The 27,669-nt window shown below is 35.0% G+C and overlaps 2 protein-coding genes across 12 annotated transcripts in view; one reads left to right on the top strand and one right to left on the bottom strand.

The window, feature by feature from the left end:
- The window catches only part of LOC149528289 (ABC transporter G family member 35-like), a 64,314-nt gene extending 37,699 nt beyond the window's left edge, over positions 1–26,615 (bottom strand). For 6 of the 7 annotated variants that reach the window (XM_089811510.1, XM_089811511.1, XM_089811514.1 and 3 more), the window contains exons 1-13: positions 26,215–26,615; positions 25,683–25,803; positions 25,401–25,489; positions 23,149–23,233; positions 22,829–22,988; positions 22,625–22,701; positions 22,457–22,510; positions 22,002–22,092; positions 21,605–21,906; positions 21,244–21,525; positions 20,497–20,810; positions 18,526–18,686; positions 18,247–18,350 (exon numbers count right to left, since the gene is read on the bottom strand). In XM_089811510.1, coding sequence (XP_089667636.1) covers positions 18,247–18,350; positions 18,526–18,686; positions 20,497–20,810; positions 21,244–21,525; positions 21,605–21,906; positions 22,002–22,092; positions 22,457–22,510; positions 22,625–22,701; positions 22,829–22,988; positions 23,149–23,233; positions 25,401–25,489; positions 25,683–25,803; positions 26,215–26,615 — 2,241 coding nt within the window. Of the gene's footprint in view, positions 1–18,246; positions 18,351–18,525; positions 18,687–20,496; positions 20,811–21,243; positions 21,526–21,604; positions 21,907–22,001; positions 22,093–22,456; positions 22,511–22,624; positions 22,702–22,828; positions 22,989–23,148; positions 23,234–25,400; positions 25,490–25,682; positions 25,804–26,214 lie in introns of those variants that run through there. The other variant, XM_089811513.1, reaches the window with a different exon arrangement.
- The window catches only part of LOC149528288 (uncharacterized), a 70,612-nt gene that overhangs the window by 39,425 nt on the left and 3,518 nt on the right, over positions 1–27,669 (top strand). The window contains exons 3-6 of one of the 5 annotated variants that reach the window (XM_089811518.1): positions 24,355–24,395; positions 24,543–24,611; positions 24,885–24,932; positions 25,181–26,912. In XM_089811518.1, coding sequence (XP_089667644.1) covers positions 24,355–24,395; positions 24,543–24,611; positions 24,885–24,932; positions 25,181–25,226 — 204 coding nt within the window. In that variant the 3' untranslated portion in view covers positions 25,227–26,912. Of the gene's footprint in view, positions 1–24,322; positions 24,396–24,542; positions 24,612–24,884; positions 26,913–27,669 lie in introns of those variants that run through there. The other 4 variants (XR_016359170.1, XM_089811519.1, XM_089811517.1 and 1 more) reach the window with 4 other exon arrangements.

The following is a 27,669-nucleotide window of genomic DNA, read 5'->3' as shown; positions in this document are numbered from 1 at the left end:
AAACATTTTTGAGTAAATGGTGAATATCATGTATTCTGAGAGACCATTACTCATGATATCAGATGTGATATCAAATCTTATTGAATATTTGGTGAATATCATATGTTGATATTCTGGGAGACCAAAACTCTTGATATCAAAATGATGGATATCTTCTAATCAAAGATATCCTTAATCTTGCTAACTTAATATTACTTTAAGGTAATATGTGTGTTTATCCCCCCTAGCTAAGGAGTGTTGATGTTTGGTAGCTTCAGTTGGATAAACCTATGACTATATATATAATTATATATGAGATATGACTATATATATATATGATTATATTTATTATTATAATAATTTTTAAATTAACGAACAGACATGTCCCGTAAAGGGACATGTCTCTTCTTAGCCTTTTCTCATTATAAATAAGAGGTTGCTGCCATTTGGAAAACACATACCAAACATTATGGCAGTGTTACTACATTTGCAGCAAATTCAAAAATCAACACTCTCATCCTTTGTTAATCGCCAAAACCACCTTGTTGAAGTTTGTAGCTCTGATAGAGATCTTCATCTCTAATTTTATGAGATAGAAATATGTTTGTTATGACTGTTATGGTCATCTTCAGCTGAAAGAGATATTTGTGATTATATTTAAGTCAATATTATGCACAAAAACATGTGTCATACGTCATGCAAAGAGGCATGCATATGGAAATGTGAAGAGTTGAATATGTGAAAATATGAAGGGTCGTATTTTTGGAACTCAAAGAAACCTTCGTGTGAAAGATAAGAGTCTTATGCAATCTATTTATGTGATTGCTTGGTATATTGTTAATCAATCAAGTGTAAGCTTTGTACTTGAATATTTTATTATCAATAAAAGAGGATTTTGTTGGTGTGGCCGGATTTTTCCCTTCAAGTAGAAGGGTCTTCCCAAGGCAAATGTATTGAGTCTCATTTGTATTATTTCTGCTCTTCTTTATTGTTTCTTATCCATTATTTGGGCTAAAACATTAACATGGTATCAGAGCTAGGTTGGATAAAAGCAATAAAGGAATTTCATTAGTTTGTGCATCTGTTTCAAATTGCTATTTCGTAACAAATCTATTAGTGTTGGAGTATTGATGTGATGTCAGCTTTAATCTTTCTTATATATCTGTGGTCCATTTAATTTCGATCTTCAATGTCATAAAGACATTTTGTTTAGTCTCTTGTGCGCGAGGTAGGATGATTATTCTATCAGAGAGTTTAATAAAAAAAAAAAAATCTTGTATCCATATGAAGTGTCATCATGTTTGATGAGTCATTTGGAGTATGTCAACAGTTTCTTGTTCTTTGAAGAGTCTTTCATTGGCAGAGGATAAGTCTTGCATTTCAAGAAAGATATGATTTGCTTCTTCTTGAAGGTTGTTCTTTGAAGCTATTTTTTTTTAGGATATTCCGATGTTAAAATTGTCCTCAAAATTACTGCAAAAGATGGAGGACACAGAGAATCATTACAAAATTCAGACCGCTTGCAAAGCTTTTGATGACTTTATTCAAAAGCAGAAGGAAGTCAAGGAAAAGCCAAGGAGGATCACACAACTAAGAAGCTTCGGGCATAAATTGTCAGGATTTGAGCCTTGCTTGCTCAAATAAATTTCAAAGATAATCTATAGACGAGAATTAAGTGTTGATCTATGCACCAAGGATTACTGGTTGAAACCAGATTCGAAGAATGGTGATCATGAAGAGGTCATGTTGGCCTCTGCCAAACTTGTTGAGTTCTTCAAATGGGTTGGCACAATGGGTGGTGAGGCCTGAGGAGGCATATATCATGTTTGTCCCATTCTTTGCTACACTAAGTGCTGAGTTGCAGCTGAACAGGGGTAAGGCCAAGTTTCGACTTAAAATCTCATAAAAAATGCAGATTATTGAAATAAGCAAAAGATAGTGATTTGCAAGAAGTCATTGTCTGCATGGAAAGCTTCAAATGGCCATAACCATGTCAAGTATTCTTCGTCTTTGTGCTGGTGTGTTCTATTTCTTTCATCAGTTCTCTTAATGTTTTAATTGTTTACTTGTATACTTTGAGACATCTTTGTCACTCAATGTTGTTGCATGACCTTTCTTATGAACTGGCAAGCCGAGTATCTTCCTCTGTTACATTTCTTCTATCAATTAAATTTGTCAATTTCTGAAGGGTGCACATTCACCATGAACCTTTTCTCATGATTGAGATTGCGAAATTTCTTCTGCATCTCCCTGTGTTCTTAATACTCAAATGATCATGGATATTGTTTGAAGTTCTTAACTTGGTGTGTTAATCTTGCCGATATATTTTTTTGTTTGTTAATGGAAAGTTATCAAAGTCTACAGCTATGAATTGACATTTATTCTCATATTTATCAAACACATTATTTTTTATCCGTCGTCATTTACATCTGGTAATTTAACTTTGAGGAGGATTTTATATTTTATTTGAAGTGATATATGTTGGAGTGGTTGATTTTTGAGGCATTTTCTTGAAGCTGGGTGGTGGCTTCAGCTTTAGGCATTTGTGTTACTGTTTCCCTGATTTTGCTTTGTAGCACTTGAGGCAGAGATATTCAATCTCTAGCAAATGTGTTTGATGGTTTTCACTCATTCCTGGGTACGGGTATACCTTGTCTAGTTCTAAGTGTGCCAACTGACATTCACTATTCATTAAGCTGGAGAAGAGGTAGAAGATATCCATATTCTACAAGAAGTGATGTTACTGGTGAACCTGTACCACCAGAATGTGGTGATCAGATTGTATGTACGAAATAAGGCTATTGTGCAAAAGCCTCAATCCTTTGATTCATCTTGTATTTGCTTCAGATAAATTTACGCTGAATTGAATACGGAAATAGAAAAGCTTACAGGCTGGACTAGAGATGAGGTTTTCAGATACAGAGTAGTTCCCCTTTGACAAATGAGGGAAATTTTTGCAAGCTCTTCTACAGTGGGCATTGGAGATTCAGAGGCAACAAGAGAAGAATTTTTTTGCAAGATCAGGAAATGAAAATCCATTAGATGGAATTATATTTACTCGGAAACTCTTATGAAGGTACTGGTCTTTCTGATGATCAGAAACAGCTCATTAAAACAAGTGCTATTTGTGAAAGACAGATGCACAGGATTATGAATGATTTCGATTTAGATGATATTGATAATGGTATGTCCCATAGCTGGATTGTCTGTCGGTGCAGCCTCTGGAGAATGATTATGGTGACCTGGGGATTATATGTTGTTGCAATCTTTCTCACGATTATATGTTGAGTGTCCTTCCAACCTGGCAGACTGCAGTTGCTGGGTGTTTCTATTGCATTGAATCTAAAAGATTTAAGGCGTTGATTATATTGGATATCTCCTAAAGCTACTAATAATTCAAATATATTTTGCCGTGTTGAGATTTCAGACTTGCTTTCAAAGCCCTTAGCTCTCAGATACTTTTCAGGCCTCCCATGTAGAGCAGCTCGTCACTCATCTGTTCTGGCATCTCACTTTAACCATGGGCTTGTTATGAAAATTCCTTTCTTGTCTCGCTAAAGCTTGTGGACATGCAAAGGCTTCTTTCTCAAGGAAGACCAAATAGAGCATGATCTAATAGAATTTAAGTGGATGCTAGGGATTGCTGCAATAGGGCAGTTTAATTTTATGCTGGAGGAATTGTCCTTCTCTAACCATAAATCGGATGAGGATTTCTTGTAACAAAAATTTAAAGATCCTTAGGCATCAAGGCTGCAAGAGGATTGATTCTAATTCTGGACTGGTCATGGAAAGAGTAGGACAAGACAAATGCGCTTAACAAGCTAAGTACTTTTAATCATATAATCTTATCTTGAGACTACATGTTTTATTTAGATAGATTTCTTTTTTTATGCTTTCTTTCAAATTGAGTAGAACTTTTTGCTGGAATCGTAATCATATTAAGAGATTGCATAAATTCAGAAGAGAATGTATTTTATGTTTGAATATTGAGAAAGTTAGGAATATTCTGCTTCTCTTTCTTTATTTTATTTCTGATTATTTTAGGAATATTACACATTCTTCAATGATGATTCAAATTTTTTTTTTTGTGTGCATGTTGTTCTTGTGATTAGGGATGAGAAAACAATATCATATTATGAGTAAAGTGTGTTTTTGTTCATGGGACATAATTAATTTTTGTTCTCTGTGTGACCTATTATGTTTAGTTTTATCCTCTATGTGGTATGTTTTGTGTTCTATTATGATTCAAAAGGAACTCGTTAGCAGAGGTTGAAATCAGTATTATAATCATGCTGTGATTATGAGGAGTAGAGGCTACAGATTATTAGTGTGTAAGTTTTTGATGGATCAATAACTATCATTATTTGTGCATGCAGAGTTACACTATGTCTGTGTAGAGATTTATTGAAAATAATGGACTATAGGTTGGCATCAACATAAAGAATAGTATCAATAATAAGGGGTTTTGACATGATCTATATGGTATCAAGATGTTGATGATTGGTTGAATAATCGACCATACATACAGGTTTTTTTTTTAATGTTCTACGCCGTTAGTTATGATGCATATATTGACTTGACTTTGTGTAAAAGTTTATGGTTAGACTGGCAGGTTATTCTGAAAGACTCCAATTCTCATTTTTTATGATAACATTCTTCTTGAGCAACACATTTTGTTCATATGAATGCTGGGCTGTATTTTTTATGTGTGTTGAGATCAAACTTCAAAGGGATAAGTATTCTATGATTTTTGTATCTAACTGCAAAAGAAAGTATACTTTTTCTTTGATCTCTATGATAAGTGGATCTTATGAGTTCTTATAAATCTCTAGGTTGTAGGGTGCAATGGGATAGTGAGAGATTTTGCTAACGTTGCTAAATTGGAGGCACATTATCTTCATTAAAAGAGGAAGATCATGTTTAGAGGAGATTACGTGATAGAGGGAGATGTCCAACCTGTTGCAAGTTTATACAATAGTCAGCCATCTTATTGTGGAGATTAAAGCTATCCTTATTGAGAGGGAGTCTCAGTTATTAAAGGTGTCTCTACTGAGAGGGGGGGGTCTTTGTTATTAAAGTTGTCCCTACTGAGAGGGAGTCTTTGTTTTTAAAGTTGCCCCTACTAAAGGGAGTCTTTGTTATTAAAGGTGTCCCTATTGAGAGGGTGTCTCTGTTATTAAAGTTGTCCATGTCGAGAGGGAGTCTCTGTTAAGAGAAAATCTCAGGTATTAGTGCATTCTTCTCTGGGAGAAGTTTGAGGTGAAAGCCCTCGTTCCACCCGCTACGAGTAGGTATGATGGACCACCCTCTATGAGTAGGCATGGTGGAAATGCATTCTTCTTTGGGAGAAGTCTGAGGTGAAAGCCCTTGTTCCACCCTCTACGAGTAGGTACGGTGGACCACCCTCTACAAGTAGGCATGGTGGAAATGTATCTTTCTCTAGAAGTTTTGAGATAAAAGTCTTTGTTCTGCCCTATGTGAGCAGGCATGGTGAAAGTCATGTGTGTGACTCCATTCTATGCTCTTATGAAGTAACTATGGTGGATAATGTTATGCTGAGATAACATATGTTATGTGAACTTATCATCTTTGGTTGCAGCTATGTGTGCATGCCTGATAAAAGATCTCTCTCTTGCTAAGAGGGAGTTTTGAGGTTTGTAGCTGTGATAGAGATCTTCATCTCTGATATTATGAGATAGAAATATGTTTGTAATGACCGTTGTGGTCATCTTCAGCTGAAAGATATATATATGATTATATTTAAGTTAATATTATGCAAAAAAACGTGTCATACGTCATGTGAAGGGGAATGTTATGAAAATGTGAAGGGTTGAATATGTGAAAATATGAAGGGTCTTATTTCTGGGGCTCAAAGAGACCTCCGTGTGAAAGATGAAGAGTCTTATGCAATCTATTTATGTGATTACTTGGTATATTGTAAAACAATCAAGTGTAAGCTTTGTACTCGAATATTTTATTATCAATAAAAGAGATATTTTGCTGGTGTGGCTAGGTTTTTCCCTTCAAGTGGAAGGGTATTCCCAAGATAAACATATTGAGTCTTGTGTGTATTATTTCTGCTCTTCTTTATTGCTGTTTATCCATTTTTTGGGATAAAACATTAACACACCTTACCTCCTCAAAAAAAAGTATATAAAAAAATCTATACAAAAAATAAATAAAAATTGACAGAAGGTGATGAAAATTGGATATTAAATAAAAATATAATAAGAATATATAGTTTTTGATTTTGATGGGATTAAAATTTGTCTTGACTTTGCATAATGGGTGGTCTTAAAATTGGGATGAATTTTGTTTATTGTTGATGTGATTTTATTTTCAGATTTTTTTCATAGACTTAATGCTTTTCTCCTTTATTTTTCATGGTGAATACAAGAGGGAGAAGGACTGAATTCAAATTCATTCTTGGAACATCTTAGAAAATAAGAGCATTGCAGTGCACATACCCTCCATCATCATGCCAATAGAAATTGGCAAGGTGGATTCAAGAAGGAGAAGCTAGAGGGCAAGATGATGGTCAAGGCCTCAAAATATCAAGTGGATACTACAAGGAGATGGCTCAATCCCGAGGACTCAAGTTAGAAGGAAGGATTCATGTTTAAGCTATCAACCTGCAAAGGTAGATTGAAATCAAGAGGAAATTCAAGAAAGCATAGTTGATCCAGCTACATGAGGATACATTCAGGGAAAATCAAGAAAGATCGAGTTCACAAGTTCACAAAGATGCAAGTGATTCAAGTCAATTCCATGAGGAAATTCCAAAGGATGCTAAGGTGGCAATCGTTTGCCTCTAATTAGAAGAATTTAGTTTCAAGTACTCTTAATCACAATGTGCCAAGTGTCCTATTTTCTCATTGGCTATCAAAATCATTGTAATTTTCTTATTGGCCCAAAAATTGGTGCCTTAATGTAATTGGTTGTAAATTTGGCAACCTTAATTAGGGTTTGTAGGAAGAAATCTTGACCCTTGATCTTGAATCGATCTTGGCCCTTTATTGTCCCAAAACTACTATAAAAGGCCAAGGTCTTCCCATTTGTAATTATTTAGTTTTTAGATTGGAAGAAGGCTTAGAGTTAGGAGGAAAGGTTAGAGAGCTAGAGTAGAGTAGGATAGCTAAGGGAAAGACTTGATCAAATTGTTGCATAATGCTTGTCAAAGTAATTGATAATTCATTGTTGGTTCTTCATGATGGATTACTTAATATTGATTTATAGTATTACATAGTTTCCTCAATCTTTCACTTGGTGTAGATTTATTTTCATGTTGAATTAGTTTAGTTGAATGGAAGTTATTGTGGAGGTTTACTTGTTTGACTTGAACAAATCCGAGCCACTAGCATGTTAAGGGTGCCTTGCATGTTAAGATGATCAAAACACTTGACTTCAATTGATTTTCAATCTTTGGTTTGCATCTTGATGATGGGATTAGAGAGAGGATATTGAGTGAAAATCATTTGTGTAATCCTTAGAAGCTTGCACTAGGTAGACATCCAGTAGAGTTGAAGTTCATCCATGATTCCTTGCATTCATGGCAAAAGTAGAAGTAGAAATAGAGGTTAGAAGTTTAAGTTGGAGTTGAAGTGGAAAAATTGAACTATATTTTCATTGCACATTGTAAAGCCAAATCTTTAGAGGTGCAAGAGTTGATATTTGTTGAATAAATAGTGTAAGTCCCTTTGTGATAACCAACATATCACATCATAAAATTGAGTGAAGTCCATAATTAAAAAAGAACCTTGAAGTCATATCATGATCTTACTTTGCAATCTTAGCATGAGAGATGACCTTATATCACGAGAGGATTGAGTGTTGTTGTTTCTCCTCGAAACATTAAGTATTTGATTCTACATGTTGTAGTGGAACAAAACTCACATCAACAAAAATATACGCTAAGAGGGCATGAACAAAATTCATTCAAGGATGTCAACATGAGTGAGCTTTCAAGTTGTATTTGAGATAGGAGATCTCTTTAAAAGTGAAAATATCCAAAAGAAGTAAATATTTGTAAAAACATAAAAAAAAACTGAAAAGAAAATGTTTTCTCAATAGATAGGAAGGTGGATGTTCTTCCCATTTGGTTTGATTTGAACAAGAGGTTGCACCTTTGTGATTTGACTCAACTTGCATTGGGGCAGCGTAGGGTACATTGCACCACTGAACATGAGAAGATGCATTGCTTGATTTTCCTTTTGAGGGTGGACCTGGCATTGTGGCGGAGAATTTCTCTTTCACTAGTGTATGAACCTATGGTACTGATCAATTCAGAAGCAGAGTTTCTTGAGTTCAAAGAGGATATTAGTAACAAACCAAGAAATGGATATGGAGGAAATACTTGGTGTAGTGTGCATAGTCTTTTACATTCGAAGTCTGCTTGTCCATCTTTTCAAGACGCCATTGACTTGATCAAGTTTCAAATGGGTTGGTATGAGGAAATATTAGTGGTAGGTAGCAAGGATTTATTCCAGCTTCCAAGTTGGATGTCTAAGGAAGGTGGTAGTCATCATCCGAGTTGGAACTAAACGTTAAAGAAAAAAATCAGTTGCATCAAGGAGGCATGGATGAGTATAATGACGATGGTAATCAAGAGGAAGAGTTTTTTAACTTTTTAGACATCACTTTACAAGAAGGCGTTGACAAGAAAATCAAGGATACAATCAATTTCATCAAAGGAAGAGGAGACATAAAAGACAAAGATCAACATCTTGAAGAACTAGAGGGTAACTAACACAAGTTTGAGGAGCTGATCCTTGATGAACTTTCCATCGTGCTACAAGGAAAAATTCTTGAGGATGAATTGCCAGGAATTTTACACATCCCTTGGGGACAAGATAGTTAGATGGACAGGTTAAACTAGGAATTACAACATATCACATGTGAATCTAAATACGAAGAACAATTTGACATAGCATTACAAGGCATCATCATCACCAAGTTCGTTGGGGGGGGGGGGGGGGGGAGTTGCTAAACGATATCATGAAAAAATTCGATCCATTGCCAAATGCATCTCCAGATGATCAAGTTACTATAAGTGGCATGTTCACTATCAACTTTGACCTCTAGAGATCTTGCCAATTATTATTGAGTTTGACGATGAATTAATGAAGATGTTGGATGGTCTTCCTTTTGGTCGCAAGGATGCTATGCTTGATGGGATTCTACATGAAGAAGTACAAGATGTTTGTAAATAGAGATCTACATGAACACCATAGCGGAAGATGACGAAGAACCATTTGGGTTGATGTCACAATTGGATATTGCATTTGATCAACTTGGGAAGATATTTGAAGGAGAGATTATCAAGGAATCCTTGATTTTTAAGGATGCATTTAGTGACGTTCGCAAGGATGCGTGGTTCATACTATACAAGGACAAGCCACCTAAAGTAGTATTCCAAGGGTTTGATCTCAAGAGTAATCCTGCCTTGTCCACCCAAGAATATGGTGCTGATGCCAGAGGGGGAATCCACCACCAACTGCGACCTCCTGAAGCTATGGATGATCAACAAGGACTTCAACATGAATTACCACTCTAGACATGCCAAGTTGTCTCTTTCCTTGCTTCTAATGTCGAAAATTTCTTAATTTTGATTATGGAGGTTTAGGAAAGGAAACTTGCATTTGGATTGACCATGGACCACATGAATTGCCTTAACTATTGATCTTGCATGATAGTTTTCGCGAGTTTGAAAACGAGGTAGTAGTTTTTATTCTAGAGTACAAGGATAATTTTGCAAAACTGAGAACTGTCACCCAAGCCTTGTAACTCCTTAGCAGTTTGAGATATCATGTTAGATCAAGTGTATATATCAGTTTGGTTTGTGTCATCCCATCTAGATTCTTGTACATAGTTAGAGTAGGTTTATCTTGAACCACTTGGTTCAAGAGGGTTAGTGTAGGCTTTCTTTCCATTGGTTAGAACGGTTGTTTCCTTGTCAAGCTAGTAAGTTAAATTGTTCCAAGTCATTTGGCTTGAGATTTCTTTGAATGATTTGGTTATTTGCTTGGCTTAGTTTTCTTTAGAGAGTTACTTTGTAGGTTTTCCTTGAGTCATTTGACATGAGTAGTTTAGTAGTTGTTTCCTTCAGCTGGAAAGCCTCCTTTAGTTTAGTTGCTTGCTTGGTTAGTTTAGCTAGAGGGATCCAAATTTGTGAGAAAGGCAGGGGGTGTTAGACAACACACACTAGTATTTCTCCCAATGGATTTCTTTGATATATTTCCCGGACATCTCTTTGTCAAGTTACTTGAATTGGAGATTTGATTTCTACTAACCTTATCTTGTGAAAAGGATTTGTACCAAATTTAGATTGAATTCATTCATTGGGTCTGATGCATCCAAGTCTTTCGGTTACAACATTTTTTACTCACACTTAATTGCTCTGAGTTCTTTAGAGTTCTCGAGGTGAAATTGGGATTAGTAAAAATCATACACCTGCTTCACCGCTTTTGTGGTCTTCCAAACACTGTATGAGCTTCACTGTTTGTAAGCCAAGAATAAAAGATTGAAAAGAAAAGAAAGAAAATATCAAAAGAAAAGAGAAAAAAGAAAGACAATGAAGCAATTTGGCTTAAGGTATGCGAATATCTCTACCGGTGCTATAAAAAAAATCACTAAAGGTAGAGCAATGTTTGCGGCTAACCACAACGATAACCTCATCGGGGCTACGGACACCTGACTGGCAACGAGGCTCTATCCAGGATGATTTTGGAGTAAAGATATCAAAATAGCTAAGCCTAATGGATTTGAGAGGCTTTCTAGGTTCTTTTTGAGCAAGGAATGAATACACTTGCACACGCGTGTAATCGAGGATGAAGGCGCTCAACCCAATTTCATAGTGTCTTCCATTTTGAGTGCATTTCCTAGTTGTTTGATAGGTGGAAGGTGGTTCAATTAAAGGTTCCTTGTTCTACACAAGTCTTATCCTTGAAATGTTCAGGACATTTCTTTGGGTGGGTGCTAGATGTTGTGTGGTTTTCACACCATCACCACATTGCAAATGGAGACCCCCTCTTTTTTCGTTTTAGCAAGGAGTGTTTGTCTTAGGTGGTTTTAGTTGGCAACTTTTTTTTAGGTCTCCAAGTAGGGGGTGAGTTTGAGCAATTTTGGCTCGCTGGGAAGCAATTTTTGCTTGGGGTTTGTGCGAGCATTTTGGTGCCACTTTGAGGAATTTTCATGGCCTAAGTCCAAGTGGAGAGTGGAATTTTAGTCTGCGAGAGAAGGGTTTGCATGCTTGAGAAATGTGATGAAGTTTGTAAGAGAACTATATCCTGGGGAAATTTCCCAGCCTCCTTATTTCTCCAAAAAATCTCAAGACCCCCCATTTGGGCAAAATGAAGTGCAAAATGCTTTAGGAGGCAACTTAAGCATTGAATATTAGAATGATGAGGGGCAAAAATTGATAATTTTCCAAAGGATTTTCCTCTTGGGGAAATTTCCCATCTTCGAAAATTTCCCCACATTGGTTCTTCCAAGTTTTGCCACCTCCAAGGCATTAGAAGATTGATTTGTGGCATGTGGGCAACACCATGAACAAGAATAGAGCAATGAATTGCAAGGAACATTCAGATGAGGAAATTTTAAGAACACTAGTTCTTGGGGAAAATTTTCATCTTCAGAAATCTCCCTTCTGGGGAAATTTCTCATCTTCAGAATTTTCTCTACCTCTTCATTTCTCCCAAAAACATTTCCCAGCCAACTCTCATCCTTTGTTAATCGCCAAAACCACCTTATCTTCTCAAATTTTTTAAAAAAAATTTAAAAATAAAAAATAAAAATAATATATATATATAAAGAATAAAAATAAATAAATAAATGATTAAATAAAAATAACCAAGAGAGAAAGTTGTAACAACCTTGTTTAATTATAGCTAAATCAAACATCAATTTCTTTCACAATTCAAGGGTTTGACATTTTGTCAAACACTTGGCAGGCAATTCAATTACCACAGAATATAAAATGTTCTAAATTTTGAACACAATATTGGGTGATGCCACAATTGTTCACATATTTTATCTAATTTTGGCCTATCGTTAAGAATATTAACTTGATAATCTACAGGTTTGATAGTACAGACTGTACTTCCTCTTCTTATTATAATACATCTCTAAACTGGCATTATATTATATATAACTCTTCCTATAGGAACCAACGACTTCTCATGAAGCAACAGTATAATGCTTAACTAAACTAACACATAGTTAGGTGTTACTAAATTTGTCTTCCCAGATCGCCGACTTAGAGGGAGTTTAGTTAGTGCTAGTTTAGGAAGAGTTATGTCCCTTTGAGGGACATTCCCTTTAGGAAGGATATATAGGGAGGTTATCGATGCAGATTGAGGACACACAATTACAACAAAGTTTGCTCCTCCAAGCATCTATATCCTGTGAATTATGTGAGATATACTCCCTCACAATCAAAGGTCGAATATTCATTATTGGATCTACATCAAAATAGGCATTAACTTCATCAATATTTAGAATTCTTAGAAGACCATTCTCAGCATTTAAAGACTGGATTAAAAGTTTGATTCAGAGATAAGGAATTAGTAGAAACTTTACATGGTATCAGAGCTCTGGTAATCGAACCTAGGCTCTACAAAATTTTTGTAATCAGACATTGTATACATCAAGCAACAATCTCCTATCTTCTATGGCATACACAATCAAACTCGAGGATAGGTTTGGTAGGAAGGAACATTTTGATGCCTGGAAATTCAGAATCATGATGATTCTTGAAGAGAACAATGTAAAACGGAGTAAAAAATGATATCATACCTATGCTTACAAAACATCAAATTGCCTTTGATATAATGAATGCATTACGAAATGCATATGAAGTAAACAATGCAACTAGGGTTCTTGCACTAAAAAGGCAACTGAATCACATTCAGATAGAGAAAGGAGAATCGATAAATTCTTACTTCCTAAGAGTTGCCGACATTAGAGATGAACTATCAAGCATAGGAACCATCATTAGTGACACAGAATTAATGCTTTTGGCTATAGATGGATCGCCAGATTCATGGGAGACATTTGCACAAGGAATAAGTGCCAGAGATAAGCTTCCGGACTTTAATAGACTCAAGAATGATTGTTTTCAAGAGGAATCCAGAAAACTAAAGAAAGGAGGGAAACCAAAAGTAGAAGATGAAGAACTTCACGTTCCTATAAGGGCAAGAAGAAGCATTTCAAGAAGAAAAAAGAAATCAAAAGAATGAAAAACCCAAGAAAGATCTATCTAAAATAAAGTGTTTCAAATGTGAAAAATTTGGACACTATAGATCTAATTGTCTTGAAAATTCCAAACAACAAGCACATTATACCAATGTTATTAGAGAAGAAGATACTTATGATCCTGAGAACCGTGTTTTGTATTTCTCTCTATCACAGAAAATTTCAAATAAAGCTTGGGTAATTGATAGTGGATCTTCTAGATATATAACGAGATACAAAGAAACTCTAGGTTCTTTATCAGAGAAGGTTAATGGTGAAGTTACCATTGGTGATACTCGACACACTCCGTTGAAGGAATTGGAAATTGTACTTTGAAACTAAAATTAGGAAATACTCTTCTTCTTAAAGGTGTACTCTATCTACTAGGAATTAAAAGAAACCTAATCTCAATTACAACACTTGAAGATGATGGGCACGATGTTGCATTCATTGATGGCAAAGTATTAAATTGGGTTAAGAACTCCTCTATCATGAAAGCAAAGTTAATTGGTCAAAGAAAATGATATTTGTATGAATTTAATATAGAATCTAGTCGATCTATTCAAGCCCTAGTTCACGAAGCTGCAGATACAAATGAAATATGGCACAGAAGATTAGGGCATCTAAATTTCAAAACTTTATCAACTATGGAGAAGATGGTTACTAGATTACTTAAACTAAATAAAGACCACCCAAGTATTTGCAAAGGGTGTGCTCTGGGTAAGAACACCTGAAGTCCCTTTCATGATAGTACTAGAAAAAAAAATAATGTACTAGAATTAATTCATTCAGATTTATGTGGACCCATGTCTGTTCCTTCTCTTGGAGGATTCTTGTATTATATCTTATTCATAGATGACTTCTCTAGAAAAACATGGATTTATTTTTTAAAATGCAAGGATTCAGAAGAAATTCTACAAAGGTTTAAAAAATTCAAAACATTAACTGAAAACTTTTCAGGGCATAAAATTAAAACCCTCAAAATTGATAACAAAGGAGAATATACCTCAGATTTGTTTAAAAAGTTTTGTAAAGAATCAAGGATTAAGAGGGAGTACACTGTTCCTTATAATTCAGAGCAAAACGGAGTAGCAGAAAGAAAGAATAGGACAATTATAGAAGCTGCTAGCGCTATGATTTTTGACCAAAATCTAGAATATTATCTTTGGGCAGAAGCCTCTTGTACTACTGTATATATTCAAAACAAAAATTCCTCACTCCTATTTTAAAGATAAAACCCTTGAAGAAGTATTTACTAAAGTAAAACCCTATATAAGTCATCTTAGAATTTTTAGGTGTCCTGTATATATCCATGTTCCAAAAAAAAAGAGAACCAAGTTAGAACCCTCTGGGAGGAAAGGTATTTTTGTAGGGTATAGTGAAACATCTAAGGCATATAGGATTTCATACCTGGATAGAGAAATATTGAACTTAGCAGAGATGTAATCTTTGAAGAAGATCTTGTATTCAAAAGAGTGATAAGTTTTGATGAACCTTCTCCTTTATCTAGTTCTAAAAGAAATAGTGAATCTAGGTCAGAGGGAGAACTTAGAAGAAATTGAAGATGAAATTCAAAATATGAACCTTGAAGAAAATTCAAAGAAAAGACCACTTTGGGCCATTAAAACAGTTGAAGCAGCTCAAGACTTTGCTGCCCCTTCTGAAACAGTCAGAGAAAGCAAAAGACCTAAAAGATTCTCCGGTGATACAGCAAATATGAGTGATTTATCCAAAACAGAGCCAACTAATCCTTCTGATGCTATTAAACATACAACTTGGAAAGAAGCTATGACAGAAGAATACCAATCTATTATGAAAAATGATGTTTGGGAAATTGTTCCAAGACCTAAAGGAAAATCTGTTGTTTCTTCCAAATGGATATTTAAAATAAAGCATGCTGCTGACAGTAGTATTGAGAAGTATAAAGCCAGATTTATAGCGAGAGGATTTTCTCAGAAAGAAGAGATTGATTATGAAGAAACCTTTGCTCCCATTGCCAGATATACCTCTGTAAGAGTAGTCTTAGCAATTGCCGCATCAAAGGGATGGAAAATACATTAGATGGATGTAAAAACAACATTCCTGAATGGAAAGATTATAGAAGAAGTTTATTTGGAGCAACCTGAAGGATTTGAACCTCATGATCCTAACATTTTTGTTTACAAGCTCAAGAAAGCTCTCTATGGGCTTAAACAAGCTCCAAGGGCTTGGTATGAAAGAATTGATAAATATCTCACCGGCTTAGGATTCTCCAAGAATGAAGCCGATCCAAACTTATATTGTAAAAGAGATAAAGATGATATAGTAATTCTGATATTGTATGTTAATGATTTATTAATCACAGGTGATGATCATCTTATAGATCAATGAAAGAAAGATCTAACTAGAGAATTCGAGATGAAAGACTTGGAGCTTCTCCATTGCTTCCTAGGATTGGAAGTACGATAGAATTCTGACAGTATCATATTTAATCAACGAAAGTATACATTGGATATTTTGAAGAGATTTGGAATGTGGAACTGCAAGTCTATGTCTTCTCCAATGGAGACTAATTTACATAAACTTAAAGAAGCAGCAACAGAATCACCTTCCATAGATTCTACTCTCTATAGATTTATGATTGGATCCCTTATGTATTTGGTAAATACAAGATTAGATATTTGTTATGCTGTTAATGCCTTAAGTCAGTTTATGTGTGAGCCAAAGGAGATTCACCTAGTTGTCGTTAAGCACATAATGAGATTTTGCAAGGCACTCTTAATTTTGGAATCAAATATGAGAAAGTTGCTTTAGACTTACATGGATTCACTGATTTAGATTGGGGTGGAAGTGTTAAAGATAGGAAAAGTACTTCAGGATGCTATTTTAGTTTAGGAGCTGCAATGATATCTTGGATATGTAGAATGCAGTCTTCAGTAGCACAGAGTTCCACAGAAACCAAATACATTGCAGCAACAATGGCCTTTTGAGAAGCAGTCTGGTTGAGTAAGTTACTTGTGGGATTATTTGGGCACGCTCTGAATCCCACGATTATTCATTGTGATAATTGGAGTTCCATCAAGCTCTCAGTGAATCCCGTTTTCCATGACAGGTCCAAGCATATTGAAATTCCTTACCATTATGTAAGAGATATGGTAGACAGGAATTCTGTAAAATTGGAATACATTTGCATTGCAGATCAGACAACATACTCACCAAACCTTTATCTAGAGTGAAGATAGAACATTTTAGGAGGAGACTTGGTATGGTTGAGTTGTAATCCATTTGTACTCTTTTAATTATTAATAAAATAATTTTATTTTGTCAAGGAATTGACTATTATGGGCTCCACCATGTGTATTCATTATTTAAAGAGGTGACGATCTCTAAAATAATGAACACTTGTATAAAAGGCATTATGAGAGATGACGATCTCTTAGATAATGTACTAAATAGTAGATTTTACTGTAAGATCTAGATGAGTTTTAGATCATTTTGTGATGTTGACATTGCTATGTTCATGAGTCACAAATTGGATAAAGGAAGAATCTTAGTATTCTCTGGGTTTATCTTGAATTTTGGTAGATCTTAAAACTCAGGATCTTGTTGTGATATATAAATACCAATTTCTATGAAATCACAACTTGGATAAATAAAGAGATTACTCTTTAGATTTATCTTGTATAATATCACTAGTAACAATGATTTGTCATATCACATGTTTAGTAATATGACTTTGTATCATGTGTTCTATGATACCTCATACTAAGAAGAGTCAAATAGATATAGCGTATTAATTCTTGCTTATTCATTTGTACTAGTGTTGCTAGATATAATATCGCTCTGTAGGATTATTAGGTTAAGAGGGAGTGTTAAGAATATTAACCAGATAATGTATAGGTCTGATAGTACAAACCGTACCTCATCTTTTTATTATAATATATCTCTAAACTGGCATTATATTATATATAACTCTTCCTATAGGAGACAACGACTTCTCATGAAGCAACAGTATAATGCTTAACTAAACTAACACATAGTTAGTTAGGTGTTATTAAATTTGTCTTCCCAGATCGATGAAAGTCTAGCATGAGAGATGACCTTATATCAAGAGAGGATTGAGTGTTTGGTGTTTCTCCTCGAAACATCGAGTATTTGATTCTGTGTGTTGTAGTGGAACACAACTCACATCAACAAGACCATGCTTCACATATGGTTCAATAGTATATACAATATGAAACAGGTAACAAGATGCCAATAGTCAAAATGAAATTGCTACTTTTACGAACAATAAGCTAAATTGCTAAATATATTGTGTTATGACATTAATGAAACTGCTGTGGATTATATAGAAAAGGAAGAGGAGTAATGTGTACAATGACAGAACATCCTTAGAAGAAATGTCTCACCATGGTACAGCTGCTTTGTACACTTGATGATAATTAACTTAATATCTATTTTAGTAAGAAATAAACAGCCTGAATATAAAAATAATCAATTCTCCTATAATTCTCCTATAATTGTCTATTATCCTGGGACCTGTATTTTGTGATTCTGCAGTCCATTAGAACAATTTTTGGCTGTAGAAGAGCACATTAAGCAGTTTTTGAATTTGATCAAGGGTGAAGGAGTGACACCTTGACAAAATGATCAGCTAGCTTCTCTTGAACTACTCTCTGTATCATTTATAAATTCTACGTATGCAATAAACTTCTCAAATATGTGGGTCTTTGCACGCTGTTTGGATTGTGCATGTAGGAAACAGGGAATGCTGATTAAAGGTTACTGCTCACATTAAGAAATGACACGTGTTGAATCATTTGATAATCCTGGAAATAAGCGATTCAACAACCTCTATTACTGAATCATGATTTCATCAATAGAAAAGGTGTCAACTATCTGGTTTGCAGAAAAATGAACTAAATATCAATTAGGTAAACAGTTGGAATAATCATAACTATCAATCTCATCTTAGAGAAGGGAAAGGGTTGAGAGTAAAAGTAAATGGAAACAAGAAATTAATATGTAAAATGTCAACATTTGTTATATGTAATGTACCTTTTGCCAACGTGGAGAAAGAAATTCATTGACTGTAAGTGCAGTTTCTGCATAGGAGAGAGGGGAAATCCAATATGCCCATCGACACCATTTCGGAATAGAAGCTGCAAGACAAATATCTTCAGATTGAGGAATCTGTTTTATATGATTGCATAGAACCAAGAGTTTATAAATAATTGTCAGTTCTCTTAACTGGACTACTTTGCTCTTTGTGAGCATTGAATTAAGTCCTTTTCAGGAAGACTCAAATAATTTGCATAGAATAAGCAGTGGACTTACGTCTGGGAATCAGATATCCACCAAGGGCTAAGATAACTAGTATGGCAAATGCACCTCCAGTGTTAGCAATGGCCATGGTTCGACAAAATCCAGCAATTGCACGAAACAACGAGCTTGCCATTTGATGTAGAGTGAAGAATACAAGAAATTGACGAAAAAACCTAAGATAAGATGGGACCAACAGCTACAATGAATCAACAAATTATGTGCTTTACAAAGTACTATGTGGATTTACATTCACAAATAAAATTCTTTTTAGCTATGGCATAATTCTCTCTTTACCATGGCAAAAGAAAGAAAAGTGAAAAAACAAGAATGAAACACAATAAAGCTATTCTCCTCTTCACATCATACACAATCACATAAGAATATCAGAGTGATACAATTTAGCTATGAAGAAATATTATGAAAAAAAAAAAAAGTCAAAAATAATATGTCAAATATTTGAAATATTATAGAATTTGTTTTAGAGAATCACCATTAGAGAATTATATGACAGCTAGCTAACATTTGTACATATTGAATGAATATTCATTCAGTGATATAATTAACGCTCACACAATCATGTTGCCCTTCAAGCAACCAACCTAAAACATACTAAGTGTTTCTTAGACATTATGCCATTCACTCAATGTATTTCAATTTTCCTTTGGTCTTGCAGAAAGTTTGTAGCATATTTGATATTCTGTAAAGCTATGACCACCACTCCCGAGAGATATCCGCTGGATGTGCTCAGAAATTCTCTCCGATTATAACTTATAGCAGGTTGATGTCTAGCTATAAGAACAAAGCAAGAAAAAAAAATGTAGTTAACTGAGTTTTACTTTTCCTGCAATTCTCTTTGTTTCTTTTTGTGAGAAGTTATTTATAGACATGCTTCTTTACTGTGGTAAAGCTGTGTACTTGTAGTTAATTTCTCCTTCCCATAGTGGGGTTCCAAAGGACTACAGATATGGAACTTTCAATCAGGGGTTTCCCATGCACATGCTTTGCTAATCAGCTTATTTATAAGATCTTGCTTGAAATGCAAGTTGATTTTTTCCTCCTTTCTTTATGATCTTATTTTAGCAGAGAAGCTCTTACAACTTTTGGAGCTCTAAATATTATTTTTGTTGCATGACCATGCTTTCATAATGTCTCCAGCTGTTGTTAGGTTACTTTGGACCAAAAGCTGAATGCAGGGATATCCTACACTTAAATTGGATATGACTCCTGGTGCAGCAATACCTGCTGCTAGCCTTTGCCCATGGCTGGCCTACTTTTCTGCCTCGATAAACTGCTCCACCTTAGAACCCTCAGTAGACAAAAGCAGATGGCACTAGTCATCATTTCATTTGTTGGCACCAAAGAAGTCGAACCTTGGCACACAGCTTATTTGCTTGATTATCTAATAGAATTGCATAAACAGATGGTAAAACACATGCTCACACAAAGGAGCTGGGTGGTGCAATGTAGAGAGCGGAAGAGAGTAGGGGAGTGAAGAGAGAGAGGCAAAGGGAGAGAGGGAGAGGGAGGGAAGCAAGAGATAGGAAACGGGGAGGGGAGGGCAGATAGAGAGGGGGTGGGGGAGGGGGTGGGGCTGGCTAGAATGAAATAAAGACAGATAGGTAGGGATGAAGAGTGGAATTGGTAGCTCTGATTCAGTATACTTGAAATAAAAAGTATCCCCTGTATGATAAGAATATTAATGCCAAATACTTTCCAAGATAAGTAAACTGTATCTAGTTTGCACTCAAGACCTGATCACATATGTTTTTGGTTCTTCAATGTTAGAGTCATTTGTTGAAAAATTCCTAAACAAGATTCCTTTGATGTTTTACAAGCATCCAAAATGTACTTACATGTGCATCTGTCCAAAGATAGATGAAGATAGAGGGATACCATACATGTTAAGTGTTATTCTGAAGTTTTCATGATAACAATGCATGGTACAGAGCAAGATAGGGATAAAGAAGTGCATTTTATACAAACCTGCCCGCTTCAGGGGAGTACCCAATAACATAGTAAGTAGTTGATGTCCATATAAATGACTCCAATAATGAGAGTGGAATCTTTAAAACAATTCCTGGAAGAGTGTAAGCCCATGCTGGATAGAAGAAAAGATTCCTTTGTTTATAGAATATTGGAAGCCGAAACAGTGTCATGGAGAGCTCCGCATAACCATTAAACATCAAAAAGATGGGTGAGAAAAAAAGAGCTCCCAGATAATAATTTCCATGCTTTAAGTCAACAGTCATGTGTGTCCGAAGGAAGACAGTCATTGTGATAAATGCGACTACGAGAAGCTGCAATGGAAGATTGATCCAGAAATGAATTATGTGCTCATCTAGCTTCTATGCAAACTTACTAAATATGGTGGTTTTCATCACGTTCACTGTGTTTTTCCATAATTTTTAACCTACGATATAAAATCATGTTTAAACAGCATGATTTTTAAACTAGAGAATGTTGTTTATTTGTTTAAGTCTAAAAGCATGTGTTCAAAGATATGAAATCTACTTTCTTCAATTGTTATAGATAAATAATTGAAACCTTATGGCACTACATCAGAATGAAATATGGGTTCTGAGATTCAACTCTATTTTAACATTTGAAATACTGTGAATGGCTCTTATGATATACGATCGTATTCAATATCATATGTCTAGAGTGTGAAACACTCTCTTCGAAAGTGGCTACCTTAAAAAGAAGCTAGACCATCAAGACAAGAGAACCTACTTGTGCTGACTTGAATATATAAACAAATGAGTTTCGCTTCATAAGTAGCCATTCTCGGTTGAAACATATCTTGAACAACTCCCATTTCCTATGTGAGTATTTGCTAAAAGACAGAGCATCCTTGTCGCTTGTGGACTTAGCATAAGGTTTCAACAGTTCATTTGACATCCGTTGTCCAATATAGAATTGTTTGCATCTCTGAGAAAACTGCTCTACTGTAAAGTATACATATGGCTTTTCCCTGTCGTACCAATACTGTTCTTGATCATTTCGAGAGGTGACCTGCAGTTTCATACAAATATATTGATAACTGGATGATGCCAAAATCATGAAAACACTCGGCAGATGGATACATACTTACCTCCTGGAGAAAATCCGCAGTGTCCTTGCGTTCAGGGCACTTGAAGCCACAGTTCTCAAAGAACTCTAGTACATTATCACGGGGCCCATGATACATTATCTGCCCTTCTGACATTAAGATGATGTCATCAAAGAGATTAAACGTCTCAGGTGCTGGTTGGAGGAGTGATATCAATATAGTTGCCTTCATAATGTGAGCAAACTGTTGAAGGCACTTGACAATCTGAAATGTAGTTGAACTATCCAAGCCACTTGATATATCATCCATGAAGAGAGTTTTCATTGGAGACACAATCATTTCCCCTAGTCATGTTGTGGATGACAATGAATTTGAGATGCTAATGAACTATGAAATGAGTTCCAAAAGACTAATTGAAAGCCGAAATTACACCCATTACCTGTTGTTACCCTTTTTCTCTGCCCTCCTGAAATTCCTCGTAGCATGGTATTACCAATTTTGATGTCTGAACAAATATCCAAGCCAAGGATCTAAAAAAAGAAATGCATGTTGTAAAACATCAAAACTGGACTAGAATATATACTATTTCAAAGAGTACTTCTATGGCTGGAGGGAACATGTCATTATCATATCATATTAAATATCATTGTCAGACCAAATAAAATACATATTTCTTTATGATATATGCACTATGAAATGTGAGAGAAATGAACTGCACATGAAATGTAATAAGGAGCCTACCAAAAAGCCCTGGTCACAAAGAGGACCAGTAGCTTAGTGGCAGAGCACCTGAGCATACGTGGGAGGTCTTAGAGTCCTTGGTGATCCATGAACAATAACAGTAAATAGTATCTTCCCAACATGAGACATTAATAATAGAAATGACATCCTCACCTTCAAAATATAATCTGTTTGAAGATTTCCTTTCAGCCCCTCAATTGAAACAGCCTAAAAACAGAAAGGGACCATTTCGGTAATTGATATGTACAAAAATAAATTTCGTAATCTTACTTGTTTCCCCTTAAAACATTGAAAATAAAAGTAGTGTGAGTGGCCTCTCACTTTCATGTATGTGTCTATATCTGACTCTGGAAGTATCCCCATTTCTTTTTCTCTTTTTCCGAGTTCCAAGAGAAGTTCTACATTTAGAACAAATTTGACAAACCTTCAATCCTAATAGTTATCTTAGCTTATTGATGTTCATGCTAGGCACACCCATTGACCTTTGAAATAACTATAAAAATGAAATCCAAATGAAGACATTACCATGCCTGCTACCCACTCCTTGGCAACGAGCTGAGAAATCAAATGTCTCTCTAACTGTCATTTCTGGAATATGCAAGTCGTATTGGCTGATGTAAGCAGATGTCTTTCCAGGGACGAATTCATTGAGCTGGAATCCATTGTACGAGATATGGCCTTTCATCTATCACAATGTGTACTCAAGATGCGTGAGAATCTTTGAATATAATATGGAGTCAGACTCCGCAAATGTAGCCAATAAACAGATTAAACTATATTTGGGTTACTACCTAATCAACCTTTTAAGCCTTAAGCATAGAAATTTCATAATAATAAGTTATAACCTTCAATTTTGGGTCTACTTTTCCTGAGAGAGCCTGGAGCAAGGTTGTCTTTCCACAGCCTGGCGGACCTAATAGAAGAGTGAACCTGCATCAGATTTGAAACAAGTTAGAAGTTACAAACTGACTGGCACTATCTTATGCAAGCAAAAGTAGTCATAAACTCAATTCTGTAATATAAACCTTCTTTGCAAGAGATGAATAAGTAACACGAAAAAGTTATTAATAAAAAGTAAACAAGGTCACATAGATAAGAAAATATTCATCTGAAACTGTAAGATTCGAATCAAAGATGTAAAAAGGAAAAAGCAAAAGAATTAGAATGAACACAATTTTGCATATCTTATAGTTCACAATAAACATCCTTAATTTGCAATGCAAGTTGAAGATTGGAACTCATTTGCTATTTAATGTTCTTACTTTCATCCCTTCAGTCAGAAATGCAATCAATATCTTATCCCCCATTTCGTTCCAGGTAAAGTTAATTGTACAAAATAATCCATAAAACATTGTGGAAATGATTTTTCTGCTGCTAGAAATTGCCAGACATTTTTGTCCATTTCTCTGGTTGAGAGAGCTGACGAATTTATATTCGGGATGTGTTTCTAGGTATCTAAGCATTCAAACTAGACCATTTGATGTCTTTGTATTTTCTACTACTATCCTTCTGTGATTCGTTTGGTTTCATCCCATTGATTCCTTTAACATGGACTTACTTTGTCACTTATTGCCTTGTATTATTGCGTATCCTTTTCTGTATGTAGGCTCATCAAGAAAAATGACTGGTTACCTTCAAAAAACAGTGAACTCAAAGCATTCCAATCTTCAATTAATCGGGCATTGAAACTAAAACTACCTATTTGGTGGTCTTCCAATGAGAAGCTCGTAGTGGGGTATTTGCATCTTCATAGAACACAATAATCCATTTATCTCTCAGTTTCTGTTGGATATTAATATTTTGGTCTCTCTGAGCTATGATACTCTTATCTCTGTTGTTTTTTCTAAATGACACTATAAGTTCACAATAATAAGGTGCACATTTTCACAATCTAATAAGTAATCATTGTGTTATTTTCATCCGAATGTGCACATTTTTGTAAATCAATGTAATTGAATCAGGTGCTTTCCTATTGAAATGACAGTCATTGATCATATCCTTCACATCTTATTTTGGCAGTCTTAACACTGTTTTTCTTGGTTGACCTAAAGGCTCTTTCTTTGAATTTCATGCATGCAAGCTCTACAACCTGGTTAGTATGCCTTGAACAAAAACAAAATTTCCTTGGGTTATCCTCTTCTTGTTGGGTTGACATGTTAGCTGCTCAGTTCTTTGTTCTTACTAATTTCAGAATTTTATTAGAATCATGTATTAATTGCTTTTTCTTTTTTCGGTCAAGGTATATGAGGTGGTTCTCTTTATATATCCAATGGGTCAGATGCATTTCTTCTATTGCCTCCCCAATTTGGTGAGCATATGCAGAAAGAAAATTCATACATTTTGCTTTCCATGCCCTGGTTTTGTTTCTGCAAATGAATCACATTTGCTCATCTACTGTTTCAATCGGTTGAGTAAAAGATTATACATTGTGATTGTCACTTATGTAGAATGTGGTTGTGGATACAATCTGCAATGTCTTGTACTTTCCTTGCTTCTTTGCAGCTTCTTCTTGTAGTTGAAATTAAAAAAATTCCTTCTTCAATTGGTTTGTGTTCATCATGTCTCATTACTATTGTTGCAGGGGCTGGTGCTTCCACTGTTGGTTCTTCTGGATAGGGTACATTTTCGAGTATAATATCTATGGCACGCTCCATTATTTTTTTCTGTTAAGATTAATTATCATCAAGATACATGTCTCCAATTGTTTGCCTTGCTTTCTTGTTATATCAGCTTCCCCCCATTGGATTTCTATGCAACCACGTTTTCTACATCTAAGGACACATAAATTGCTTCACTCTCCTCTGCACATACCAGGACTTACTTTCACATACCAGGACTTACTTTTTTCATCTCTGTTTTCTGTATCTTCCATTGCAGGAGTTTCCATTCTCTCTTCCTGACACAATTTCCTACTTCTATCTGAGCGCATAAACACTTATTCCTTCTTCTTCCTGGCTAACCATAACAATCAATCTTTCCCTGCCAAATCCAATCTATCACTATACCTCACTGACTAGCCTAATATTTCCTAGTAAAGAAGACATGCATCCTCTGCATGCTCAACCTATCTTGGTCATCTTACAGAGATATGACTTACCGTGAAGGCTTGATTACACCATTGACATCTTCTAGAATGGTAAATTTTGCTTTCTCCAATGGGGAAAGATGCCCCATGTTTAGGATGCCCTAAATTCAAACACATATAACCAACATTAGTATTCCCAGCAATCATGAACAATTACATATTGCACTAACCAAAAATATGTTCCTAAGCTCCAAGCTGTTTGATAAGAGCTTCACGGTCAATCTCCCTTCAGCAAACTATTAACAGTGCAAAGTTCTTAAATGAAAAAGCAGCTGAACTTGAGTGGTTTCATACCTCCAAACTGTTTCTCAGAACATTCCAAAGTGTTGGAAGAGCTCTATTTCCAATGTGGCAATGTGCATCAACGGTCAAATTCTGGTATCTGACTTCTACTGTTGGCATCTCTATGCCCACTCTGCGAAGCATGCAGATAAAACATGATAACTTGGTTTTTTCAAGCTAAATATTAGATCTAGAATGTAGCTTTGACAACATGGTACTGTACCGCAGAACTTTAAAGAAGATTGTAATGTGTACATATAAAAATGTAACAAACTTCTAATTTTGTTTCATATAAGACACTTGAGCCAATATGAAATGCTTGTGTATGCGATGTAAAAAAAATGATTTTCATACATCTAAGCTAAAATATGTCTCTGTGCCATGAAACATCTGTCCAACCAAAGTCAGCCAAAATTTTAGGCTGATCTAGTCTTCTTTCATTTTATCAGTCAACAGCAGCTTATGTTTCACATAAGTTTACAAATTTAGATGAAAGATAAGTTGATACTAGAAACATCCTGATGTTAAAAAACAAGTTACTTACTTGTCTATTCTGTGTCGGAGCTTCTTAAGCAACCTTTCATTGTCTTTCTCTATGTCCTTGATCAATTTCTCAATAAGCAGATGCCTCTGCAGAGGCTTGAGATGTTTGACATCCACAATACGCCTGTCTGTGACTATACCACTCTCATCATATTCCTTGAAGATAGATGCTCTGATTTTATCATAGGTTGGAAGTTTTTCTATGGCTGCCCAATGCAGGGCCTCCTCATCTAAAACATCTTCATCATTGAATTGGGAAGATGATGCTTGACTGAAGATGCTACTGTGCCTCTTGCTTCTGAAGCTCAGACGATTACTACTTATCAGTTGAATGCTTCGTCCCACTTCAGCCAATTCTTCTCTGAATGACTCTATGTCATCTGTTGATACAGGATGAGCCATTGTCCTAAATTATGCTAGACCTACAATTCTAAAAAGATTGTATAGCGCTTTCTGCTACGTGGCTATAGAAGCCAACTTCGAAGGAAATCTTACCGATCACAATTCCCTCTATGACAATCGAGCCACTGTTGGCAACTTCAGCTTCATTCAAATGCTGTCAGAAGTTACCGCTTTGTTATAAAACATGTTTAAGTGAACATATAATCCTGCATTATGTTGCATAATGCAATGGTTCAGAAGAGGTGTTGGGTATTATTCATTTGCTTATGAGCGTTTAAATACCACCTTGTTATAAAATATGTTTTGTTGACCATATAATCCTGCATTATTTTTAATAATGTAAATGTTCAAAAGAGGTGTTGGCATTATCATTAATATGAACTAAGTTGTTGAGCATTGGAATTTGGATAGTGATTGAAAGGTAGAGTTTATTGGAATTGAACATGTTGAGTTTCTTTTAAATTGATTATTGTTTAGATATGTGTAATTTGAAATTGATTTTATGATTTAAAAAAATATTTCTGTTAGAATTTTAGCAAGTATTGTGCATTAAGTAGTAGACTGTTGAATATTGGATGGTGACTAAAATTTTATGTTTTAGTGATGGAATGATTGTATAGTAATTAATTTTTTTTCCTTGGTCGAAGCGTAGATTCATCGTTGTTATTTGTTGTAATTATTTATTTCGTGTGTTAAGCGAATTTGAACTCAGGGGCTCCTAGATGAGAGGTTTCTTGCCTAGATTTTTCTTTAAATTAAATATGTTAATGAAAGTAATTTTAAATTGTGGGTAATTATTGTTTAAAGAAAAGGTTGGTGAATGTTTTTAATCTTTTATCAATTATATATAAAAAATGTTTAAATCTTAATAACTAGATTATCTAAGGTTAGAACAAAATGTAAAAAGTTGGTGTATTATTTACAATTAATAGTGATTTAAAAAAAAAGTATAGCAATTCTAATGACAAATAATTAGCTTTGCAAGAGATTTCACCACTACTAATCAATTTAGAGATTTTGAAATTACAAACACAAAATTTTCATTTCAAAAAAG

This window comes from Cupressus sempervirens, chromosome 11, assembly GCF_028749045.1.
Source record: "Cupressus sempervirens isolate cs-2001-9-10 chromosome 11, ASM2874904v1, whole genome shotgun sequence".
NCBI lineage: Eukaryota > Viridiplantae > Streptophyta > Pinopsida > Cupressales > Cupressaceae > Cupressus > Cupressus sempervirens.
This window is presented reverse-complemented; position numbering and strand designations above follow the sequence as displayed.